We start from the raw sequence: 25991 nt of genomic DNA, 5'->3' as shown, positions 1-25991 counted from the left end.
CAGCAGGAGCACATCAGGTCAACATCTAAAAACAAAGGAAAAAAATGTTTTTTTTTTTTAGCTGCCTAAAAATATATGCCATTCTAAAGATTTTGCTTAATGAAGAAAAGAAAGGGAAAGGGACTGCTGTGGTGTGAATGTGTCCCCCAAAGTTCATGTGTTGGAAACTCAATCCCCAATGCAACAGTGTTGGGAGGTAGGACCTTAAAGACATGATTGAGCCTTGTGGGCTCTGCCCTCATAAATGAATTAATGCCATTGTCATGGGAATGGACTTGTTATTGTGGAGGTGGGTTCCCTACAAAAGGAGTTCAGCCTCCTTCCCCACACTCAGACACCCTCTCACCACGTGATGCCTTCTGCCATATTATGACACAGCAAGAAGGCCCTGACCAGATGCAGGCCCTCAGTCTTGGACTGCCCAGCCTCCAGAACTATAAGAAATAAATCTCTGTTCTTCGTAAACTAAGCAGTCTCAGATCTTCTGTTATAGCAGCACAAAACAGACTAAGGCAGAAACTGATCCTCATGCAGGAAGGGGGCATCCCAGAGAGAGGCCACTGCCTAGAAGCACCAGCCCCTTACTCCCTGCCCTCTGCATCCTCTCATCAACTAGAGGCAGAAACAAAGACTCTCAGCTTCTGGTGGCCTAAGCCTAAAACAAAATAAAACAAAAGGTAGTGAGTGGGAATGCTGCCACTTAAAAGAAAAGGTAGGGAGGTGGGAATGCTGCCACTTTAAAGAAAAGGTAGGGGGGTGGGAATGCTGTCAATTAAAAAAAATGTATGTACCAAGTCAATGCTAGGTCTAGCAAACATAATGAAAGCTCTAGACCATTTATTGATTTAAAAACAAACTCTCCTAGATACGATGGAGAAGAGAATTAAAAGTAATTAAATAAGTTGTATATATATATAAAAAATATTTTAATATGAATATATAATAAATAAATTCTGTAGTATATGTATAATATATAACTACATTAAAACAAGTTACTATGAGGCCAGGCGTGGTGGCTCACACCTGTAATCCCAGCACTTTGGGAGGCTGAGGAGGGTGGATCACCTGAGGTCAGGAGTTCAAGACCAGCCTGATCAACATGGAGAAACACCGACTCTACTAAAAATACAAAAGTAGCCAGGCATGGTGGCGCATGCCTGTAATCCCAGCTACTCGGGAGGCTGAGGCAGGAGAATCACTTGAACCCAGGAGGGAGAGGTTGCGGTGAGCCAAGATTGCGCCACTGCACTCCAGCCTGGGCAACAAGAGCAAAACTCCATCTCAAAAAAAAAAAAAATGGGGGCCGGGCGCGGTGGCTCACACCTGTAATCCCAGCACTTTGGGAGGCCGAGGCGGGTGGATCAGGTCAGGAGATCGAGACCATCCTGGCTAACATGGTGAAACCCCGTCTCTACTAAAATTACAAAAATTAGCCAGGCGTGGTGGTGGGCGGCTGTAGTCCCAGCTACTCGGGAGGCTGAGGCAGGAGAATGGCGTGAACCCAGGAGGTGGAGGTTGCAGTGATCTGAGATCGTGCCACTGCACTGCAGCCTGGGTGACAGAGTGAGACTCCATCTCAAAAAAAAAAAAAAAAAGTTACTATGATTTGATACAATTGATCCAATTGGAAATTCAAATTGTATATATAAATGTATATACTAAATAATTTATATAACAAAAATATTTCAAAGGGCATGGATTGGCTTTTGTGCTTCTACAACACAGGTTCTCACTTGACTTTAACATTTGCTAAAATGTACCAATTGGCAAAATTCCTGGGCTTAGTCAATACTGGGGCTCAAATCATAGTTACACCTGGAGATCTCAGTAAATTTAAACACTCTGCCTCTACCATCTTAAAAAATAGCTACATATAAAATAGAGAAAAATAAATATGCCTCACTTTAACTGTAGCCTTGCCTAAATTTCCTATAGTCATGCACCCATTGCTGTAATATAGTCTATATTAAGCATAGATACTCTGATACAATAAATAATAAATTAAGCCGGCATGGCGGCTCATGCATGTAATCCCAGCACTATGGGAGGCCAAGGTGTGAGGACTGCTTGAGCCCAAGATTTCAAGACCAGTCCAGGCAACATGGCAAAACTCCATCCCTACCAAAGATACAAAAATTAGCCGGGCATGGTGGCACGTTCCTGTAGTCCCAGCTACCCAGGCTAAGGTGGGAGGATCACTTGAGCCCAGGAAGTTGAGGCTGCAGTGAGCCGTGATCATGCCACTGCACTCCAGCCTGGGTGACAGAGTAAGACCCTGTCTCAAAAAAATAATAATAATAATTGTAAATTAAAGTAAGTTTTTGGCACTTACAAATTGGCTTGATAAAATAAAATCCCATGAACCTCCAGTTAAGACGGTTAATTTACAAAGACCTAATGTAAGTTAAATCAGGATCTTCAAGGATCCAAACTTACTATATACAGCCTAATTAATAAAGGGGTAGTGATCCCCACTGTTCCTCCATTTGACAGCCACTTTTGCCTGTTCTTAAATGTAGAAAAAATTAAGGGTGCCTCATAGTGGATTACTACAACCTTTACACCATGTTCCTATTCGTTACGGCCTCCATACCCAATTCCCAATACTAAAACTGATTCTAGTCAATGACTGGTGAATATTGAGCTCTTATACATTTGGCTACCATGTTCAGTTCTGGTCCTGTTTCAACAGCCTCTCAGATGCAGTTTGCCTCCACCTCCAAAAGGGCACAACACACATTTTCCAGGCTACCCATAGGGCACCTCAAGGGCTTTGTCATGACACACAGTCTCTGAAGACAGGATCTTAAGGACATCCACCTTCTCTGGGAGCACAGGCATGACATTACATTGAGGAGATCCTCCTCCAAGAAGGCTCATTTGACACACTTGTAAGGACGTGTAAGTCCAGTACCTCTTAGTACTTTTGAGGTTCTGGTGGCAACATATTCCTCATTTATATATTTTACTTATAAATTAAAATCAACAGGCACTCTCACTAGCACCTTCAAAAATAAAAGGTAGGCCGGATGTGGTGACTCACACCTGTAATCCCAGCACTTTGGGAGGCCGAGGTGGGCAGATCACCTGAGGTCAGGAGTTCAAGACCAGCCTGGCCAATGTGATGAAACCCCATCTCTACTAAAAATACAAAAAAAAAAAAAAAAAATAGCCAGGCATGGTGGCAGGCACGTGTAATCCCAGCTATTGGGGAAACTGAGGCAGGAGAATCGCTTGAACTCAGGAGGCAGAGGTTGCAGTGAGCTGAGACTGTGCCACTGCACTCCAGCCTGGGTGACAGAGTGAGACTCTGTCTCAAAAAAATAATAATAATAAAATAAAAAATAAAAGGCTTTGGCAACCTCTTCTCATGCTTCATGGTGTCTACGGACCACTTATGATGGCCATTGGTTGCCCCACAACTTCTGACAGCAAAAATTGCCCCTCTTTGCCTTGTCCTATATTCCACTAAAACAGCCAACTGCTGGCTACCCTCTGGGTTCTCCTGCAAACAGAGGCTCTCACAGTCCCTGAGACTGTGACTCTGCATTCCCAACTTCCTGTTATGCTGTGGGTCATGGAAACTGTACCCCCACAAGCTCAGCACAGCTATAATGGCATCCCTAAGACAGGACGGATCAAAACCTGGGCCCCCTGGCATATTCCACCTACAGGAAGGGGTGCCTTCCTTGTTCTCAGCCCCTTTCCATACGTCAGAGGGTTGGAAGAGGTCACCCCTTTTACAGAGCCCTTGGCTACCTGAAAGCTCATGAGATTCCCTGAGTGAACAGTAATGGGAGTTTGTAGACTGTACAGATGGCACTGCTGACCATCCTATGTGGTGGAACTTGGTGGAATGTTACTGCTTCCCATCCCTTAGCTAAGATGTCCCTGATAAAGGACGGGACCCAAGAAACAGACTTGGCCAAGCTTCAGGGAGTCATCTTGGCCCTGGATGCCCTGGCCAACAAATGGTCAAATTGATTAGAAACTATCAGGTCATTCTCTAGAAATTGTCCCCTTCAAGGTAAAGAGCTCTGGGATATTTTTGCCTCACAGATACCCAAAAGATATCAAAATCACACACTTCCACATATTCTAAGGCCACACTATAAGGCCTTTCCAGAACACTTTATTCCCTTCAAAGTTACAGACATCACTGGTAGTAACCAAAACACATTTTACTTCTTAGAATACACCATGATGCTGGGCTCTTGAGAAAGGCATTCACTAGAACTTTCATGCCCCTGACAGGTCCCTGATAACCAGTTTAACTCCAAGACACAGTGATGTTTTCAAATAACCTCTTTTCCAATTCCAGTCCAACACATAAATCACTAAAATTCTCTATCTTGCCCCAGGCATTGACCTACTTTTTATAAGTCTTCTGTCTTCTATCTTACCCCCATCCCATAAGACTGAGGGAACATGCTCTCCTAGAACTCATTTACTGTAGACCAACAGGCAGGCAGCTGCTCATCTGATACAGAACCCACTTAAAATTAAACTTCCACCAAAACCAAACCAAACAGAAGCCCTGCCAGGGAGAGCTGCACACGTCTGCTGACTGCTGATCTTATTACTACTGCTTTGGATACTTTCACTGGTTTACAGTCCGGAGGTCTACAGCATCCATTCCAGGGGACACCCACTGAAAAAAGAGACCCCAGTCCCACATCCCAGACAACATCACCCTAGCCCAAAATCCAACTGCTGGAAATGACAGTGCCTCAGATAACATTGCTCCAACTCAAGACTTTAGTCGATGCTGGAGATGACCTCACGTTCTGTGCCAGACATGACTTCGCCTCTTACAGTGAAACCTCCACCCGGCAGTGCTTGCCAATGGATTGCCTCTCCTAAGGCACACGATGGACACAGAGCATCTTTTGCTTTTCTTCCTGAACTCTCTGCGTGCTTGGCCCACAATCCTGGTATTTTCCTTGCTCTCTGCTCAAATGTACATCCCCATACTTTCCTTTTTCAAGGCAAATCTGGCACTGGTTATGAAAAGTAAGAGAGATGATTACTTTCCCAGGAGGCACCTGCCTCATATCAGTCAACCCCTTGACCTCCCGAGGAGAAGACCACCTGGCTGCCCTCTCCCACTAACCACTTCCAGCCTTCTACAACAACTCCCTGCCTTGCATCTCCAACCCACAGCCACCATTCCTCCTGGTTACACACAATACCACTAATCTTTACACATACTTTACTAAATTATCAGTTCATAATCTCCAACAACATAACTGCCCTACACTAATGTTTAATTCGCTGGTTAAATGATCGCATCCCCCTTGCAGTCGGTATCTCCACCACTCAGACTACACCTGGCTTCTATTTTTTAAAATGACACAAGGCACCAGCACCACGAGAGGAAGAGTCATACCTTTGTTTAATCTACGTGCTGCCTCAGCACCCATTTTTAGGGCTGACATATGTTGTTGGAAACCCAGCCGTACCCCGCCACCTTTGACCTAGAGGAAACGTTTCCTCTTCATGTGGCTGTGTGTGATATGGCCAGTGTGTTCCTCATCTCATTAACCCAGAACCCAACACCTCCCACAGCTGCTGCTCACAATAAAACCTAATGGCCAATGCCAGAGTCATGCAAATAAGTTGCCCCCTTCACACATTTTTTAAAACTAGCCAATCCACAACCCCCTCAGGAAAGCCTAAGGGATAATACCCATAAAACTTAATAAAGGCACGGCCAGCAGGTTCTCTCTCTCTCTTTGTCTCTCCCTGTCTCTCTCTCTCTCTCACTCCCTCCTCTCCCAGCTGTTTGAGCTCCCTGCAATCTCTAGACTTCCCCTTCAGCCTCCTGTTGGCACCCCTAACCTCTCCTGGATCTGTAAGTAACATATTTCTTCTATTTCATGCATTTTACATTCACCTCCTCATTGCGTCTCACCTGAACCACACACCCAAACCTAACTCTTCCCAATCAGGCCTCTCCTACAGTGGCTGTCTTGGCTTATGGCCACTCTTGACAGACCTCAAGACCAAATTAGAAAGAACCCATAACCGTAAGAATCACAACAGCCTGTCCTCCCTCATCTCTCCAGTGCACACATTCCAACCAGACTTGACACTCCCTATTGAATTTGCCCACCTTTTGCCACCTCCATGCCCCTATGCATGCAACCCCCCTGCCTAGGATGCTCTCCCTCCTTCCCTATCAACCACACACTACAATCAGATCCATCAGATGAGCCATCAGTCATCATCTCAAGTGACACCTCTTCCATAAAGACTTTCCTAGTCCTTCCAACTAGCAACAATCCCATCCGTCTCCTAAATCCCAGGACATCAGATTTTGTTTGTCTCTTCTTCCTTTCCACCTTGCAGCGTCAGCTCCAGAGTGTCTCTGGGACCCTCTGAGCTGCAGTCTGGCTGGAAGAAAAGGCCAGAGACTGGCCTTAAGTAGCATTTGCACAAGTGCTGTGTTTTCTTAGAATTCTATGCAGAGGGTTGCTGATGAGGACAGATAATGGAGCTGCTATGCAATGGCCCCTCAATCCTAGCCACCGAGGCCCATTTACTCCTTCTTTCTCCCACCAGACTGCAAGCATCTAAGGACAGAGGCTGTGTGCCTCAGGTCAGCACCCTCGGCAATGTCGAGCCCAGTGCCTGACATGGAGGAGCGCTTGACACAAATGCCTCTGGGAGGCATCCCTGCTGGAAGGAAACACAGCTTCTTCTGGTCTGTGCAGAACAAGTAAGTCCTAGCACCTACTGCCGGCTCTTGGCTCACTAAAGCCAAGGGTGGGAGTCAGTCAGTCCTTCCTCAGTAGGTTCCGAGGACAGTTGCTGACTTGCTCTTTCTTTAAGGTGCCTTTTACTTTTGAACCTGAATTTTTCTAGAAAAATGTAATGGGCAGGGCACCCAATCCAAAGGGATGGCCCCCAGTGGCAACCCTGAGTGAAAAGTAAGGCCAATTCACTGTCACATTGCTTTGTCAATTTCACTATGAATCCACGTTCCGAGGATGCACTCTTGCCCAGCAGGCACCACCCCTCACTGGAAACACAGGGACAGTAAATTGCTCCACACCCCAGTAGCACAGGCTTTCCCTGCGCCGGGTGTGGTGCATCCCAGGAGAGCTTTCTCACACCAGGTGGCATCCAGGTGGATCTGGCGATGGCCCAGCAAGCACCTATCCCCCCTCACAAAAGGGAAGAAGAGGAAGAGTGGCCAAGAAGGGGTGGAAACCCCAGTTTTCCTTTATAAATGTGAAGCCGGATTTTAACCTCTCCCTCAGCAACTCTACACATCGGACAAGAAAGAAACTAATATAGATATTAGTCTTGTACTGACTTAGACTTTCACTTACTCCGCCCCTTGTTTCTTAATGGCCTTTTTTTTTTAAACTCTTGAACCTAGGTTAGCCTGTTTCCGGTTCATATTAAGGAATCCAGGCCCTTTGCAGTAAAGAAAGACAAGGATACCCTGGAGCTTTATATTAGGAATGTTTCTAGATTGCTGGTTGAAAGCATGTCCGTTTGTTAATTTGCCCTAAACACACCTCACGGCTTCATTTAAATCTGAGCACTCTGTATTCCAACTGCCTATGCAGGGTTCCAACTTAATCAAGTACTTAATGAGTAGCATTAATATTCGTTGTCTTCTCCACGGGTGCCTGCACTCATCAAGGTAAATAGTTACCGGCTACCTCCACGGCCCTTGGTTGAGCTGAGAATTGTCTGTCCTTATCTAGACAGTGGATTGTTTGTCCCCCACCATGGGAAAACCCTGCTGGTTACTTTCCAAAGGCCTCATTTTAAAAAGACACGTTTCCACTTATAGACCTTTTAAAAATGCCAGGCAATTTGGAAGAACAGTAAGAAATCTATTATCTGCGTGACAGTCATTCAGAGATTCTTGTAGTGTGCCAGGCACCATACTAAGTGCTAGGAATGCAATGATGACTCCAAGGAGTCCTGGTTCCTGCCCTCACGATGCTTATGGTATGGTGGGAGAGGCCAACATGTACGGAAAGGTCACTCTAATGAGCGCATAATTACCGAGTGAGCTCAGTGTTAGGAAGGAAAGGCATGGATGTGAGGACTCCCTAGAGGGTGGGGTAGATGTTGGAGCTGAGCTATGAAAGATGAAGAAATTGGTTATTCACTGAATGTCAGGACACAGAACGTCAGGGGAGGAAGACCACACACACACACACACACACACACACACACACACACACACACACACACACACACACACACACACACACACACACACACACACACACACACACACACACACACACACACACACACACACACACACACACACACACACACACCTACTATTCATAGATGAGGAAACAGAGGCCCAGCAGAGATAGATGACTTGCCTAAGGTCAGAGCTAATTCTAGAAACCCATCTCCAATCCCTTCCTGCTAAACCACTTAATTTTATTTATATCCCAGCTATAGATTATCCAGATATACTTGACAAATAAAACGGAGAATATTGAGTTAAAACCACATCTCTCAAGACCACACGCATAAATAACGATCGTGTTTTAATGCGGACGATACCTTTTCATTTTGCAAATCCAGAGTTCTCATCATATCAAAATTCAAGACAGTTTGTTCTGTAAGAAGGGGAAGGTCATAACCCTGTCTAGAATGTACTGGCAAATCTCTCTAACCGTGCAGTGCTAATTTGGGCCTGAGCTGTGTAACCAGACCGACTTCACGCTCCAGCTGGGGTTTCAGATCCACACACGGCGACTGGGTGGCTCTTTGCTGTTTCACAGCAAGGGTCCTTCCCTGGGCTCCCGGAGCCTCTGGGGATTTACTGCTCCCGACGTGGCCGTGTTCTCGCCACTGTGTGCATGCGCTGAATGTTGAAAACATTCTTTTGAAAAGCCCAGGAGATTCCACTCGCAATCTGTGCGCGTGCATGTAAAAGCGCAGAGACTGGAAAGAACCGCGGCGGAGCACACCCTGACCGAAGGTTACCGCGGGGGAGCCGCGGCCGTGGGAGGGAGTGCGATACGGTCTTTTCACTGTAGACACTCTTGAGTTATGTAAAATTCTACGCAAGAATGTATTCGTGTGTTAGCATGTAATACATATGTATTAGTTTTTTCAAGAAGATTCTTAAACAACAAAATCTCTATAGAACAAAGGTGCGTCTCCGCAGAGCGCAACAGCATTTGTCTTGGATGTAACCGCCTTCTCCAGAAATCTCAGAGGAACGCCCCTCGACCACTGCCTAACTGAAGGACACTGTGCGCTCCACCGCAACCCTGCGGGGGATTCGGAAAGTTGGAGGCGCCCCGGGGAGTCGCCGCACTTGCCGCCCGCGCCCCCTAACCTGAGCATTCAAGGAGTCTTGACTTGGCCGCTGGCGCGCTCCGCACCCACCCAGCCGGTGCTGATGCGGGAGGGTGGGGCCGCGGCGGGGCGGGGCGGGGCAACGCGAGCCCGCACCCCGCTCCTCCCCGCCCCTCCCTGCCGGCCCCGCCCGCGCGCGCCCCCCGCCCGCCGCCCGGGCGCCCGGCCCGCCCCTTCCCCTCGGCGCGCAAACGAACCTCGCGACGCCGCGCTCGGCGGCGGGCGGGGGCCGGGCGAGGGAGGGGGCTGGCCCCGGCCGCCCCACTCTGCAGTTGTCTCCCGAGCGCTGGCTGCGCCGCCCGAGCCGCTGGGTCGGGGAAGCACTGGCCGTTCGCTCCCGGGCCGGCTCCTCCAGGCGCTCGCAGGCATGCAGCCCGGGAGCAGGAGGCGCGCCCCGGGCCGCTGCTGAGCCGGCCGGGGCGGCGGGGACCAGCGCCAGCGGAGCCCCTCCCACCTTGCCCCGGGGCAGACGAGCGGCGCCCCGACACCCCCTCTTCTCCCGCAGCCCCGCCAGCGCCACCCCCCCGCGGGCCGCAGGGGCTCATGCAGCCGCCAAGGTAAGCGCGGGTCGGGAGCCGGGCGGACCCGGCTCTGACATCTCCGAGGCGCCGCCGACACTTGCCGGGGCCACGGCGCTGCTTTGGTCTTCCCTAGCCCCGCGTCTCATCTTGCTCCCGTCTTGCCCACATTTGGAGCTTTGCTGCGCTTCGATCGCTTTAGCTGTTGGCAGCAGGAAAGTTTTTGTGGTTTGGTGTTTGTTCTTTTTTCCTAAAATACTCTCCCCCGGGCAGCCGCCAGCGCGCGTGGTTGGGCAGACCCGGCACACGTCCCTTACTCCGTGTGCGGGCTGGGAGCTCCCTCCCTCAGCCCGGCTCGCGGAGCCCCGGACGGAGCCGGCCACCCGACTGTCCCGCCGTGAACCCCCATTGGCCCTCGCCGCCCGGGCCCCCGCCTCTCGCTCGACGCCCGGCTGCGGAGCAGCCTGGCAAGCTCCTGCCCTCGGGGATGTCGGCGCAGTGCACCGCGTGGGCTCGCGTCCCGGCTGCGCTTTGCCTCGGCGCGCTGGCGTACGGGAAGGTGCGGACCTTGGATTGAGGGCCGAGGATGCCCATTGCCAAGCCGCCCCAGCGTTCCTAAGTGGACGGGTGGGCACGGCGACGATTCAGCGCCGGCTCGCGCCGCGGCTCAACCCAGGGTACAAGCCCGGGCATGGGGGACAGGTGTATTCAATGGGAGGGCGGGTGTGGGGGACGCTCGGGTGCAATTCGGGATTGTGTCTTATTAATGTAATTATATTAGACTTGCTTGGAGGTAGAATCAGTTCTCCCAAATTGAGATTTTAATGGGAGCCTGTGAGCTGCTATTATGTGGTGTGGTTTTGGGAGGTGTTGGGTTGTATTTATTTTATAAATTGGGTGTCTGGCGGGCGGAGTAGGGGAAGTAGCGCCATCTAGCGGAAATGGTGAGCTGTGCATTCCTCTTAGGCTGCGAAGTTGGGTGTTCTCAAAGTAGTCTCCCGCACGAGGTGGAGAGGCGGGAACCAGCCCTCGCCTCCAGGCTAGAGGCTACGGAAGCTCTCTTAAGTATCGACGGTACCAGGGAGAACCCCGACGTCCCATGCTCAGCACATTGAGCTCAGGGGACGAAATTGCGGGTCGTGTTGAGTGGCATGCTGTCACCTAAAGGAGCTCCATCACCTTCTCCATCTGGTTTTAGACTCTTCCAGCAAAAACATAACATAAAATGTTAACTGCTGCAAGAAGATGCCCCTTCCGCAGGCATCTGGTGCAGAGATCTTGAAAACCAATGCACAAACCTCTGTCTTCTCCTGTGCATCACAAACAGGTGATTTCTTGGGTGGATTTTGAGCCATGACCCCTAGAAAAGAGAGTAACTGTGCTCCGAAGGGCAGCAGGAGGAGAACTGGGAGAGGGCCTCCTGCCCAGCTGTACAGGAACAGAATAGTGTACCCAAACTGGCTTTTTTTTTTTTTTTTGCACATACAAAGAAGGGGTTTCTTGCTGTTAACCACAGCAAGTGACAAGCAAGCCCCCTTTACAGGGACATGATCTCCAATTAACAACTGGGGCAGACGTGGCTGGATGGCAAGTCCTGCAGACAAAGGCTCTGGGTGGGGCACCCACACATCCAGGCAGGCTCCACGTTCTCTGTGGCTGGTTTTTGCTGCCACCTTCCAGGCCAGATAATATATTAGCAGTGAGCTGGGCTCACCCTGTTCTGAAGGGCACCCTGGCCCCTTGTAGAGCAGTGTAGTCGTCTACTGTAGTACCCCCTTGAGACTCTCTGGGCTGTGGTGGTAGTGAAAGAGGTCTTAGCCTCCTTTTTTCAAGTACCCTGCTTCCATTATTTCCCTCCCAGGTGTCAGACAGGTGCTTACACTCTCCAATAGACATATGAAGTGGTGGGTGGCTGGTCTGCCCGCTCATGCTGTCTCAAACTGTGTCTCCATTGGTAGGTATTTATGTCATGAGACTTGTGACAGACGAGGTCTTAGAATAGCTTGGCATCTCATTCAAGGAGGGCACCTTTGACTTTTGCTAAGAAACCTCTGCTTGCTTTCTCTTTTTACAAACCTCCCCCAAGGAATGACTTGCTGCTTCCCAGTGTATGTAATAATAGAGAATAAAGGCACAAGAATCTCCTTTTTAATACAATCCTTTGCTCTTCAGCAGCCCCGTGAGAAGCCAAACCCAAGAATTCTTAGATGAGCAGTTGCAAAATGAAAGAAATTGGGACTGAGCATCCCTGACACTGGGACAGGGAGTTTTTCAGCCATTCTCCCAGGGATGCTTGCTGCTTCCAGGAAGCAGGCAGGAACGGGTACTGGTATTTTCAGTTTCTCAGAAAAAACTGATGGCCAGAAAGCAGAAGGGATATGGCCAGGGTTCTGTGAGTCTAAAGTGCTTTTTCCCCCTACAACCTTGCTACCAAATGAATTAAGTTCTAGCGCTTGTTTTTACCAAGTATGGTTGCAAAATTTGTTCCTGCCTTGAAGCATGCAGTATAGACATGAAAGAAGGCATGGTCACCGATCCATCAAGAAGCCTGCCATCCAGGGAAAGAGGCAGGATGTATCCAAGTGCAACTGAGCAAAAACATACAAGGATTATCTGAAAGCAGTTCAGGCTAATTGGAATCTGTTCTGTGAAACGAAATGACACTACTCCTTACAGGTAATTATTCTAGAACTTGACTTATAATATCCCAAAGGTAAGTTTAGTTAAATTTTAAGTGTCTGTGGTGTTCTGTGGCTCTTTTAGGGAATGGCTTTGCTTCCATTATTTAGCCATTCAACAAACTTAACTGAACATAAATTTAACCTGAAGAAGGGAAGCGCCAGGTTTCCCCACCTGTTTGGTATCCAGCCTATCCAAAAGACAGGCTCCTGTTTTTCTTATTTTGAGCAAATGACTGCTCAGTTTCGCCTCTCTTAGCAACAGAGCTATAAAGGAGCAATGAATAGGGCAGTGGAAAAAATTAAGGATTGCCTTACCCAAGTATGCATACAAGACCAGGCAGAAGTCAGTTTCCTTGGTGACAGATGAACAAATGAACTCTATTGAAAGGATACCCAGTTTCTTAGCCAGGTCTGTCCTGTGAGGAGAAGTGCTATATCATGTTAGAACCCAGGGGTCAGGAGGCAAGAATGCCTAGTGAGGTGTGAAACTTTACAATTCTTAGGACAGGAAGAAGAAAGAATTTTAAAATTAGGGCAGAAATTGACAAAATAAATGCAAATGTCTTTTATAACCTCATAAATATTTTTAAGTCACTGGTAACTGACTAACATAAAAATGCACTATGTACCTACCCAACTTATGAAATGATTATATCCAGATTACTACAGTAAATAATGGAAGTGTAGCAAATAGTTTATGCAGAGAGTGACTGCAGAATTGCTGGTTGGATTTACTTTTCTCATTTTTCAATTGCTTGTTTAAAGCAGTGCTACAAGAGGAAGAACTTTCAGAAAGCAAAATACCGGATTTGCCAGAGCCTGAAAATTAGGCAGAAAGTTTAAAGACTCTGTCAACTATCTGGTCAAAGGAGGCCAATTCCCATAGGTTCTGTGTCCTCTGTGGGCCAAGACAGACATCAGCAGGTGTGAGTAAAAATGCCCCAAAATTCACTGACTTCTGTCTTGGCAGGACATTTTAGTAGTTACCGTCTGTTGTGGCTTCTCCTTATATTTCATTTTTTCGTCTTCATGGACTCTAAGATCAGGGTCTTTGTAGCAGCTCACCCTGGCTGACAGGAACAGTTTGCTCTGTTTCCTGGTAATATTCCATTCTTCTGTCCTTGTGAAACAGAGATATTCTGCCTAATTTCTCAGTAAGAGTTTTGGTAACATTATTTTATTCTTAGTGTACATTTCTTCTTGAAGATGGATGCAACCCATTTTTATCCTTTGTAGGTATTTTGAAGAATTTTCTCCTTGATGTCTTTAAACAAGATTAGGTGGAAGCATGCAACATACATATACCTACCCCTGAAGGCCCCTACACATCCCTCACATTACTAGTATTGTCAGCCACAGTGCATACTCTTCTTTAGGATTCACTCCCCTGTTAGACTTTTATACTTTTCTCAACTGATCTGCACCATGATGTGTCTCTCCTCTCCAGATTGTCTATTCAAAAACCCTGAGATAGCCAGGCACGGTGGCTCACTCCTATAATCCCAGCACTTTGGGAGGCCAAGGCGGGCAGATCACTTGAGGTCAGGGGTCCGAGACCAGCCTGGTCAACATGGTGAAACCCCGTCTCTACTAAAAGTGTAAAAGCTGGCCAGGTGTGGTGGCGCATGACTGTAGTCCCAGCTACTCCAGTGGCTGAGAGAGGAGAATCGCTTGAACCCAGGAGGCGGAGGTTGCAGTGAACCAAGATCACACCACTGCACTCCAGCCTGGGCAACACAGCCAGACTCCATCTCAAAAAAAAAAAAAAAAAAAAAAAAACCTTGACATCTGATGGTTTGAGGTGCTTTCACAAAGTTTGGTTCTCTCTATCAAAGTCTGACCCACTTATAAGCTTGTAAGAATAGAAGACCTTGCTGGCGAACGCCTTGCAGGAATACCATTCTGCCTGTTCAAATGCTCATCTAAAAGAGGCTTGCTCAAAAACGTCTCCTGGGCAAATGCTGGGGTCCTCTCAGTGACTTAGAAATGTGTTGCCAGTGTGCATTTTCAGCACTGACAGTGGCAGTCTGAAGAATAGATTCCCCTTGCAAGAACATAGCCACGGAACTCTCTCTTCTTCCACGCAGGCTTTTTTCTGGTTGTCAGAGCACTCAGAAATGCCCATTTCATTCATAGAATCATAAAAAGTTACAGGGTTTCCTCAAAATAATTGGTACCTTGAAAATAATTAACATTTGTTTGGAAGTTTTGGTGTCTAATGTGCTTTCATTTACATTTTAGTTTAATATCCTTTATGGAAAGAGGTAAAGTATAAACAATAAATAGATTCTTTTGTGCAATTGCATTTTCCCAGGTGGGCTCCCATTTATTGATACAAGGGAAGCAAAGCAAAAAGAGAAGCAAAGCTTAGAGGCTGGGCTCACCTGTAGACGTTACGAAGTTCATGATGGCATTCCCTCACAGGTCCACCCCTGCTAATAACCCCTCACTGCTGAATTTGGGCTGGTCATTTTTGCCTCTGAACATGAGGCTCCTGTGAGTTTAATTTATTTTGTTATATATCAGTCAGTGCAACTAAAATAGTCTGACATTCAGATTTCAGAATACTGATTTCAAAATGCTTCTCTTGGCTGGGCGTGGTGGCTCACATTTATAATTCCAGCACTTTGGGAGGCCGAGGTTGGCTAACTGCTTGATCTCAGGAGTTCGAGACCAGCCTGGCCAACATGGTGAAACCCGATCTCTACTAAAAAATACAAAAATTAGCTGGACATGGTGGCGTGTACCTGTGGTCCCAGCTACTTGAGGGGCCGAGGTGGGAGGATCGCTTGAACATTGGAAGCGGAGGTTGCAGTGAGCTATGACCATGCCATTGCACTCCAGCCTGGATAATAGAGTGAGACCTTGTCTCAAAAAAAAAAAAAAAAAAAAAAAAAAAAAAAAAAAAAAAAAAAAAAAAAAAAAAGCTTCTCTTGCTTTCCTGAAACACTTGGTTTTGGTTTTGTAGAGTCTTTGGGTATCACAAGATCATATGACAAAAAAAGCTAAACGTCACCTTCTTCCATGCTATGAGAGTTTTACATTGCTATTATTTTTCTCTGATAAGGAGCATTTTGAGCAAGTAGATCCCTAAGCTCCAGGTGTCTGATTTTTTCATGAGTAAATGGATGCTGTTGGCAGGGTCTCCTGACTTCAGGCCTGGTGGAGAACATACTGGCCCTCTGAGCCTCGGCCAGGAGTCAACAGGAGCAAGGCAAACCCAAGCCAAGATGGCGCACAGGCCCTCCCTTTCTGGGTCAGTGACCAGTCTCTAAAGGCTGAAGCCCATCTGGCTTAAAACTTGAGATGTGCTGTGAGTGGCTTGTGGACTGAAAGAACTCCAATGAATTGATACTGTAGATAGGTTTACCTAAATATCTTCCTGTTGTTTAAGTAAATCTATGTAACTCGCATTCGAAGGCTAAGTCTAGGTAAGTACTCTATGAATACGTGATCTAAAAAATGTCATTTACCATCCAAAAGAAAGACAAAAAATTCCATAATCTAATTATTTCAATTTCTTTGGTCTCTAGGATGGATGGGGTAGATTGTTGATGGAAATTTTTCTCTTCTTAAAACGTTTTTATATTTTTGTTAATGTCTGGAAAACAGTGTATCTCTAAACATATTCCCCTTTCTAATGCATGATCTGTATTCTACATGTGGGGCATATTATTGGACTGAGAGAAATAAATAAGCCATGAGTGAAGATGAGAAGCAGCTGTAGTTTGGTGGGAAAAACACTGCACCTGGCATCTCAAGACCTGGGTTTGAGCCTCTGCACGGCTACTTGTATTTATGGTCCTTAGACAAGACTTAGAAATGAGTCTATCTCGTTTGTGAAATGGAAATGGCTGTGCCCATTGCATAGTTAAGATGACGACACTGTGGTTACGTGAGGGAGTTTTTTCTAGTAGGTGCTCATCAGGCCTCAAGTATAACTGAAAATGAACTTAAAACCCACCTAGAAGTCAAGGTTATCCGTGAGTCCTTGCGGAATTCTGCAGAGCTCCCCCAAGATCCTGTACATACAAAGGCTGTAGCTGAATCTGGCACATAGTGGGCACTATTGTAGTCCAAACAGTAGTTCCTGTCCATGATATAAAATGAATATTGGCAACTACTTATCAACACTTACTCTATGCCAGGCATCTGTTCTAAGTGGGTTATGATTGTATTAACTCATTTAATCCTCACAACAATCTTTTGATAGATCTGCAAATATATCCCTATCTTACAGATGAAATAACTGAGATCTAGAGAGTCTGTGTTCAGACTGCATGTTCTTAGCCCAGCATGCTATATTGCCTCTGTAATAGAAAAGTGAAGAAATTCCCTTAGCCTTGACAAATTTAAGAAAGAAAAACAATGGTGGAAGAGAACGTCACATAAGGTGACACATTTGTTCTTCTTTCTGGGTTGGCACTTTTCCCCACCTCCCATCAGCTGGGGATTGTCTCTATTTCAGCTTTGCTTAGCCATTCTAAACAGTTTTGAATTTGATGAACAACTTGGTTATCTGTTCTTATTGCTAAATGTCTATGGTATTTGTGCTTGGCACTAAATTATTCATTAATCCAAATACTCCAGCCTTCTGTTGGTTGAGAGACACAGACTCACTGTCGGTTCAGACACTTGCCATTTGGTGGATAAATGGTTCCAAGCCAGTTCTTCTCCCAAGAACTTACCGGAATGGAGAGACATAAGCGCTGTGTGGTCTGTTCTCTTTTACGGGAACCTGCTATGTCTTGTGTATGCGTACCCAAAAGCTGCTTTCAAACCTCAGGCGGTTGCTAAATGTTTTTAAGGTATGGTTTCAGGTATACCTTAGTATTGTTGGGGATTATTACTGATTTTCATGGTGATATCAAAACATAAAAAATGTCACTCTTCAAATGACATTTCCTACGTGCTTGGCCACATTTTCACTTGGGGACTGCAGAGGTGTTACAGATGAGGCCTCAGAATGGCTCCTCACAATCAGGTGTGGGCAAGGGCTAGTTAGTTACAGAGCCAGTATCAATTCACCAGATCCCTGGAAACAGGACTCTGGAGCTTGGAGATCTCCTGGGGCATCCAGGCTGTGATTCTGCAGATTGAGAAGCTGAGGGGCCGAAGATAGGACAGGGTGTGGTGCCACACAGCTGGAGTTAGGACCACCCCAAATCCCAGGTCTCTCTTTCCCCATATTCAGTGGCAGTGTCTTGAAGCTTTCCATCTCAACACTGACAATTAAGCAATTCATAAATACTATTGCTTTTGTACTGGGTTTTGCAGGCAGAAGAATTTGCACACTTAGAGACCAGATAGTAGGTGTGATAGGAAGTCTCAGACAAGAGTTTTAAGAAGAAAGCGGTGGTCGGGGGGAGACTTTCATTAAGAAAGTGTAGTTATACCCCAGTTTATAGTCCCAGTAAAAACAGATGGGACAAGTAGGGAGAAAAGAAACATGGCTGCTCCAGGAGGTTACTGAGAATATGGGAAGTCGAGAAGGACAGGTGTGAAAGAAGGAAGGAGGGTCATACATCCAAATACCACGGAAGGGCGGCCGTGGAAACTGCCGGCCAACCAGCAGGAAGGCCCCAGCCCAGCCCAGCCTGAACTGAGCCTGGGGCAGCAGAGGTCAAAGGGAGCACAGAGGGAGTCCTTGCTTCTGTTCAGAGCAAGAGGTTGGAGTAGGATTAGTAGAGGCAGAGAGAAAACAAAAAGCCCCATGCCTGGGGAGCAGCTGTGATCTCATCAGAGGTGGCCTGGCAGCTGGGAGTCACCCAGAGCTGCCCAAACCTCACTCTGTCACCAAGCCTGCTGGGTGACCTCAAGCAGGTTACTTACCTTCTGCAGTGTAAGTTTGGGTGAATGTGCCAAAAACCCCATCTCCACAAAAAATACCAAAGAATGACCCAGGCGTGGTGGCGTGTGCACCTGTGGTCTCAGCTACTCAGGAGGCTGAGGAGGGAGGATCGCTTGAACCCAGGAGGTTGAGGCAGCAGTGAGCCATGATTGTGCCACGCTACTCCAGCCTGGGCGACAGAGCAACACTTTGTCTCAAAAAAATGAAATAAAAATTAAAAGCCCATTAAAATGTTGGAATAAAATCCAGTACTTGGCAATATTTGGCAGTTTTTTAATTAAAAATTTTAATTTAATTTTTAAATGAAAACTTTTAATTTTGGTAAAATTTTTAAATTTTTGGTAGTTTTTTCTTCTTGGTAATTATGTCTTAATTACCAAGAATAAGAGTGTCTCTTGGTGAGGGAAGGAGCATCAAAGCTCAGGTGATATTCTTTACACAGACAGAAAGGAAGCCTCAGATAATGAAGATGGCAGCAACATCCTCGTAGCCAAAATATACAACTGTCATTTCATGTGGCACCTGTGTCCACAGGCATGCACACTGTGCCTCCCGCCCACAAGGGGAGTCCACCCTACCTGAGAAGGGTCCTTTTTTTTTTTGAGACAGAGTCTCTCTGCCCAGGCTGGAGTGCAGTGGCAGGACCTCTGCTCACTGCAACCTCTGCCTCCTGGGTTCAAGTGATTCTCTTGCCTCAGCCTCCGAAGTAGCTGGGGTTACAGGTGCCCACCACCATGCCTGGCTAATTATTGTATTTTTAGTAAAAATGGGGTTTCACCACGTTGGCCAGGCTGGTCTCAAACTCCTGACCTCAGGTAATCCGCCCGCCTCGGCCTCCCATAGTGCTGGGATTACAGGTGTGAGCCACCGCAACCGGTCAGACGGGTCATTTTAAATAGCCACTTTTGCAGAATATATACTAAAAAGTATTATTATGAAGCACACTTTATAAAGTCTCAACTAGCTGAACGAAGCACATGTGTTTTCTGAAAAGAACATGAAACCCAACCAATCTATTAGCATTCTTTAAGGAGTCAGAAACAGGCCTGGAGACGAGGGAGAAACCCAGGATGAATTCTGTTTAGACTTTCAAAATTCCTTCTGACAAAGTTCTACCCCAAAGGTCATTTACAATAGTAAGTCTCTCCAGCATGTGCGGGGAAATTGCCGTGGATCAGAATTATCCTTAGAGACAAGAAATAAAAAATAGGATAAACAGGTACTTTTCTGGATGAAGAATTATTAACAGTGAGGATCCCCCAAGATCGTGGGTGCATCCAGACTTAGTTTAAATTTACATGGATTATCTGAAGAAGAGAAAGCTCAGATGGTTCCAGGCTTTGGGATGAAATGAAGGCTATGCAGAGATGGCAAACAAATGGTGATTAACTGCAGGATGAGCTTAGGAGTTAGCAAGAACATGCATATTAAGCTTTTGCAGGCACAAGTCTGTTAATGCATTTATGAGAACATAATCCAAATTACAGGAAAATGGACTTTGTCCAGTCTGTTTATAGCCACAAAGGAGGATCCTTGGGGTCTTTGCAAAATGTTTGTTTGCTACAGGCCACTCAGGACCAAGTGTTCAGAAAATGCTAAAATACTGTCAGAAATGATATTGGAAAACAAGCGAAAAATAGTATTCTAGCTGGGCTCTACCCAAACCTGGCAGTTGTATTCTCTTCCCCTTGAGAAAAAGCTCTCAGAACTGCAGAAGGTGAGCAGTGTCATCACCTGAAGTTCTTCGCAAGAGGCCGGGCTGCTTTGTACCTTAAGGGTTTTAGTGTGGAAAGATGAAGCCAGAAAGGCGATATGATCAAAGTCTGTAAAACCTTGAAGTATGGAGAGAGAGAACAAGTACTGATTCATCAATTCTGAGATGACCAGACCCCAGGATGGCCCTTAAAGTTTGAAAGAGGAATTTGAGGGATAAATTAAAAATAAGGATCCGTTCTCACACTCTGAGTTGTAAATTGAAGCAACTCAGTTCCTCAAGACATGGTCTGGACAAACATTTTTCAGGACGTGGGGGAATGGGTGGTTACTCAAGAAATGTCAAATTCTCGGTCAGTAAGTGAATGGTGGATTAAGAGCCATTGGTAACATATCCCTATGCTTGCGAGGATGGCAAAAATACCTGGGACCAGTGTTGGGTCGTTTCCTCCATATTAGACAGGGATCTGTTAGAGAAATCTAGATCAAGCTAGTTTCAGCAAAATAAGGAATTTTTCTTAGCTTCCATAGCTGGAAGAGGTACTAGGGTAGCTCACAGGAGCTCAGGAAGAGCTGCGGGGGAGTCACGTGCTGAAGAGTGGCTTGGGGAGGCTTAGCCTAAATAAAATCTTCATCACTCCCCAAAAAGCTCACCTGATAAAATACAACTTAAGTAAAAACAAGATGTCAGCTGGGCGCAGCGGCTCATACCTATAATCCCAGCACTTTGTGAGGCAGAGACAGGCAGGTCACTTGAGCCCAGGAGTTTCAGACCAGCCTGGCTAACATGGTGAAACCCTGTCTCTACTAAAAGTACAAAAATTAGCCGGGTGTGGTGGCGTGTGCCTGTAATCCCAGCTGCTCAGGAGGCTGAGACACAAGAATTGCTTGAACCCAGGAGGCGGAGGTTGCAGTGAACCCAGGTGGCACCATTGCGCTCCAGCCTCCTGGGCGACAGGGTGGCTGTCACACACACACACACACACTGTCACGTCCTCAAATGCTGCCTCAACTACTAACACTCATAAACACTCACCCTCACACAAGATTGCTGCCCTAAACCCATCCTATGTTGGAATCGGACCAGAACTGAAGCTTCTGTATCAACAATCTCAAGAAAGATTCTGATTGGTCCAGCTCGAGTCACTTGCAATCACCGTTTTATTGAAAGTAATTGTTAGGTTATCTGTCTTGCCTTGACTTTAATCCCAAGGGGCAGAAACTGACTGACCTGGGTCTTCTGTGCACCAGCCAGCAGCAAGGAGGGCATGGGCCCGAGACTGATAGAACTTACAAACCCAGCTATTCCCCTAAACATGAGTCACCTAGGGGAGCTCCTTAAAAAATGCTGATGCCCAGGCTCTAACCCCCCCCCCCCCCCCGCCCCGAGATTCAGATTTAGCTGCTTTGGAGAAGGGCCTGGGCAACCCTAATCTTTTTACATCTCCCACAGTGGTCTCCCAAAAGAATAAATCCCTCCCCATCTTGAGGCTTTGGGTTGGGCTCCCAGGTGCTTCACAGGCTCCCGAAGCTCTTTGCTCTGTTTCTTCAGCTTCACTTCTTCCCTCTACAGCCGCACTTCAGCCTTTGCAGATCCTCAGGTAAAGCACACCTTGTTCCTGGCGTGCTGGGTGTTCCTTCTGCCTGGAGTTTTCTCCCTGCCATCCCCTCCCTTGCCCGTCAACTTCCCCTGGCATACTCCTACACTGGGAAAGCTTCTTTCCCCTCTCTGCACCCCAAGCTGGGCTGGAGGCCCCTGGTGCCTGTGTTCTGTGTCTCTCCTGTCAGAGTCTGTGTTATGCTTTATTGAAAGTGATTGTTAAGTAATCTGTCTCGCCTTGACTTTAAGCCCGGTGCGGACTTGCTCACCACCATTGGAATGAATGGCACACACAGCACGCCAAGCATGGAGTTCAGCCTGCTTGGCTTGGCATTTATTAGCCATTTATTGGGTGAGTACTTAAGTGTTCCCAGCCTCAGTTTCTTCATCTGCAAAATGAGGATGGTAATAGAACCTTCCTTAGCTGAAAGTTTCTAGAAATGTAAAGTACTTAGCTGGCATCTGACACAATGTAAACATACGTCAAAATATTAGCCATTATTTTGAAAGACACCACCTTTTTTGGTAAAGGTCATTCACTCCTCACCTCTCCTTTAGCACTCATTTTTCTCTATTATCTGTTTCTACCAGCAATTCAGAAATAGGGACTGTCTTATTTCTTTATCCCCCAAGGTCTAGCCTGCAGCAGGTCCTGAATATATATTTGTTGACTGGTGACTCGGGTCCTAGATTTGAGAACACTCTGTTCATACATAGAAACAGGCAAAGTTGGAGCCCCTGACTATCACTGCCCCCGAGAAGTCTTCAGCCTTGTGCAGAACCCTTTCAGAAGCCCCTTGACCCCTTTCCCCCCATCAAATAGCTACCCCCAGAGTGGAGAGGGAGAGAAGGTGGAGGGGGATGCTCAGGATTGGGGCCTCCACAGCCAGTGCTGAAGAAAGGGAGCAAGAGTCATGCATGAGAGTGTCTCTATCCCCAGGTCTAAGCTGTAGCCTAGGGGACACCACATACTTGGTTAGACTCTATGGGGCTGTTTGTTTGAAGTCAACTGCACTTTTGAGTTAAATGAGTTTCTATGGCAAACGGAGTGCTGAGTTCTCAAATCTAACGTTTTAGGAATTTTTTATTCCTGCAGAGAGTTGGGGAGCTGTTTAAAAGTTGGTTGGTTTAGCCAGTATAGACAGATTCCTCAAGGTCAACACAACCCCATACTGCTCTAGTTGGGGCTAGATTTCTCATGATAGTCTAAACTGTGTGATGGCCAAGTCCCCACTTTGAAGATGTCCAAATTCAGCCTCAGACATTTCTCCTCAAGAGAGGGGGAAAAAAAAAAAAGCCCTTTGTGTCCCTTTACCAAATTATTTGCTCGTGCCGTAAGACTGGGGTCCCCTCCTAAAATGGCAGCCAGTCCCCGTCCCCCAGTGCCCGTCTCCCAGCAGGGACACTGGAACTCCCATGGCCTGGGGCCTCTTCCAAGTTCTATTCAGTTGTAGTCTTGGAGGGACAATATTATCAGCCCAATCCTTACAGATGAAGAAACTGAAACGTAGAGGTTAAAAGTCCTGCTGCGAGAAGAACCAACTGAAAAAAAAAATTCTCAGGCTTTACAGCAAGCAAACTTCACTATGATTTTTACAATTCTGATTCTGTATCCCCTGGGGGTTATCTCAGTTGCTTCTTTAGAATGGGGTTTATTATGTTGTATATATATCCCGATGTGTCTGTATGAATCTTTGTCTTTTTTGGGGGAGGGTGGAGGACGGTTTTTTTTTTAGATATTGTTCCTAAAAAGGAATAAATGCATACACCTGTTCGTCAAAACACCTTTGCTTTTTGTGCAACTGCTGTATATTAACGATACTTTAAAAAATAGCTTTGGATTAAAAAAACTACTGTTTGTAATGGAATTGCAGAATATGCTGCACATGTATTTTATTTAGTTATCCTTGCTTTAAGAATATCGGATGACATTTCCTGATGTGGGAGGGAGAAACTCCTTTTTTTTTTTTTTTTTCTGCTTTTAAATTGTAACATAGTTGAAGATTTCTTTTTTCTGTTCTCATTGAAAAAAAAAAAAAAAAGTCCTGCTGCGAAAAGTCCACTCTTGGGCAAGGGCAGCCCCAGAAGGGCGTGATTTCTGGGCTTCTGCGGGCTGCATGGCCTCCCCTGGATCCTGAGCCCTGGTCTTTGACCTGGACATGCTGCAGCAGTGACGGTGGTTAATTACTGTCCAGGTGACTTGGAATGCCAGTGATCCTTCTCATTAGCGAGAGACTCTAGAACTAGCTGGTGAAAGGCAGACTCTAGCAAATGGTGTTAATTAGCGGACCTCAAAGGTGAAAAGGCCACTTGGTCGCCTCTGTGCAGCCTGGCACAGTGCCTGCTTAGCGTGCCACGGTGGCCGCTGGAATGGGCCGCCGTTTGGTGATGCTGCAGAATAAATTGTTGGGTCGGGCCCCAGGACTGGCCACACTCGAAAGAAAGACCATTTTCGATGGTGGGCTTTCACTGGGAAAACCGTAGCATTTTGCAGACCCATCCTAAAATGAACCCTGGTTTGGGGAAAAAATAATTAGAGCCTGTCGATCTGAGACCTAAATATTTCAGGGAAACACAGTGGCACCCCCCACGTAGAGAAGAGTTGTGTCTGGCGTTTCCACCTAAGGAAAGAGCAGCTTTGTGTTGCCCTGTTGCACAGCTGGTTGAGGTATGGTCCCCTTGTGTACTTGTTTTGTGGAAGCCAGATTCATAAGTCTTGCTGCTGGGATTGTCTCTTCACAGACAGGGCCTTCTCCCCTTCCTTCAAACTTGCTCCTCTCCACACTCCCGACCTGGCAGCCAGAACCCCAAATGCAGCTGCAGCGCTGCAGCCTTGCAGCCTGTGTGACCTTTGCAGCAAGTGAGGACTGTGATAGTGCTTAAGAGAAACATCTAAATTGGATAAAAACCCAGAGATGTTTTTTCCCCAAAGAACCAGATTGGCAGGCTTGGGAGTGAGGTGAGGAGGGTGGCGGAAGGAATTGGTTTGACTAAAAACACTTGCTCAGGACTATTTGTGTTTCATCCAAAAGATGTCTCTCAGGGGAAGTTACCAGTCCCTTAAATATCACAACGGCAGCACAACTGCAGGGCCCAGGGAACCTTGGGAAGGAGATGTTTTTTTCCCAGAAAAATAAGCGACAGAGTTAGGAAAGGTCACCATACTGAAGCCCTCCCAAGTGCAGCCTTGCGGGCCTCGCAGAGCGCCAAACCATCCAGCCCTGCGCGCCACGCGGACTGGCATAGCCATATATCTGGAGCAGCAGCTGTGCCAAGGTGGCAAGGTTAGGCCCGCAGGCCCTCAGCACGGGGGCGCAGCCGGGGCAAGTCTTCAGGAAGCAGCGAGGTGCTTGAAGGGGGTGCTGGAGGCAGCCCAAACCCAGTCAGGATGGGTGGCCCGGGGCCACGACGGGCGGGAACCTCGAGGTGCGTTAGTAGCTGAGATGCAGAGAGCCATCCTGCCCAGACCTAGACAACTCCGAAGTGGATTTTTCAGCCTCCTGAACCGGTGTCACGTCTGAGTGCGACAGATGAGCCAGGGGGCGTCGGTGGAAGCTTGGGGTTGGCAGTCTGGTTGGAAAGTAGAGCTGGGATTTGCCTCCAAGCACAGTTTTCTACTTGGATTGGATATTTGTGGAGGGGATTAAGGGGGCGCCCTGCCCCCCCCCATGCCCTGCGGCCTCCCAAGGGTGCTGGGCCTGTTTTGCAAGGACAGCTGCGGGCTGGAGATGGCGCGAGGGTCGGGGAGCGTGGCGCGCCCTCTGATCTAGGGCCGTGGTTTTCCGAGGTCCTCACGGCGAGCGCCGCAACCGGGCAGCCTGGGTCCCCGCCCGGCCGCCTCCCGCTACCTCGCCGGCCTCGCTGAAACCCGAGCGCGAGGGGGCGGGGCGCAGGCGGCTGGGGCGCGGGGCCGCGTCGACATTGGCGGGGAACCGAGTGATGGATGGCGAGGGAGGGGCGCGCGGCGGGCGGCGCGGGAAGGGGAGCGCGCCGGGCGCCCGCGGCCGAGGTGGACCGAGCCTCCCGGCTCGCTGCTCCCGCCGGCGGAGCGAGGCTGCCCTTTTTTCGCAGCGTGATTTATTTTCTTCTCCTTTTTTTTTGAACTCTTCTTCCAGGGAGAGGCTAGTGGTAACAGGCCGAGCTGGATGGATGGGTATGGGGAGAGGGGCAGGACGTTCAGCCCTGGGATTCTGGCCGACCCTCGCCTTCCTTCTCTGCAGCTTCCCCGCAGGTAAGGCACTGCCGGCCGGGCGCGCGGGGCCGGGTCCCTGGGC

The 25991-nt window shown here is 47.6% G+C and overlaps 2 protein-coding genes across 2 annotated transcripts in view; one reads left to right on the top strand and one right to left on the bottom strand.

The window, feature by feature from the left end:
* Positions 1-9899, bottom strand: part of LOC129014423 (spidroin-2-like) — a 47469-nt gene extending 37570 nt beyond the window's left edge. Inside the window, exon 1 of the mRNA XM_054451845.2 lies at positions 9552-9899. Within this exon, the coding sequence (XP_054307820.2) occupies positions 9552-9899 (348 nt within the window). The remainder of the gene's footprint in view (positions 1-9551) is intronic.
* Positions 9790-25991, top strand: part of RGMA (repulsive guidance molecule BMP co-receptor a) — a 45597-nt gene continuing 29395 nt past the window's right edge. Inside the window, exons 1-2 of the mRNA XM_054451844.2 lie at positions 9790-9911; positions 25833-25948. Coding sequence (XP_054307819.1) covers positions 9898-9911; positions 25833-25948 — 130 coding nt within the window. The 5' untranslated portion in view covers positions 9790-9897. The remainder of the gene's footprint in view (positions 9912-25832; positions 25949-25991) is intronic.

The sequence above is a fragment of the Pongo pygmaeus genome, chromosome 16, assembly GCF_028885625.2.
Source record: "Pongo pygmaeus isolate AG05252 chromosome 16, NHGRI_mPonPyg2-v2.0_pri, whole genome shotgun sequence".
Taxonomy (NCBI): Eukaryota; Metazoa; Chordata; class Mammalia; order Primates; family Hominidae; genus Pongo; species Pongo pygmaeus.
The sequence above is the reverse complement of the archived record's forward strand: the minus strand, read 5'-3'. Positions and strand labels throughout refer to the sequence as shown.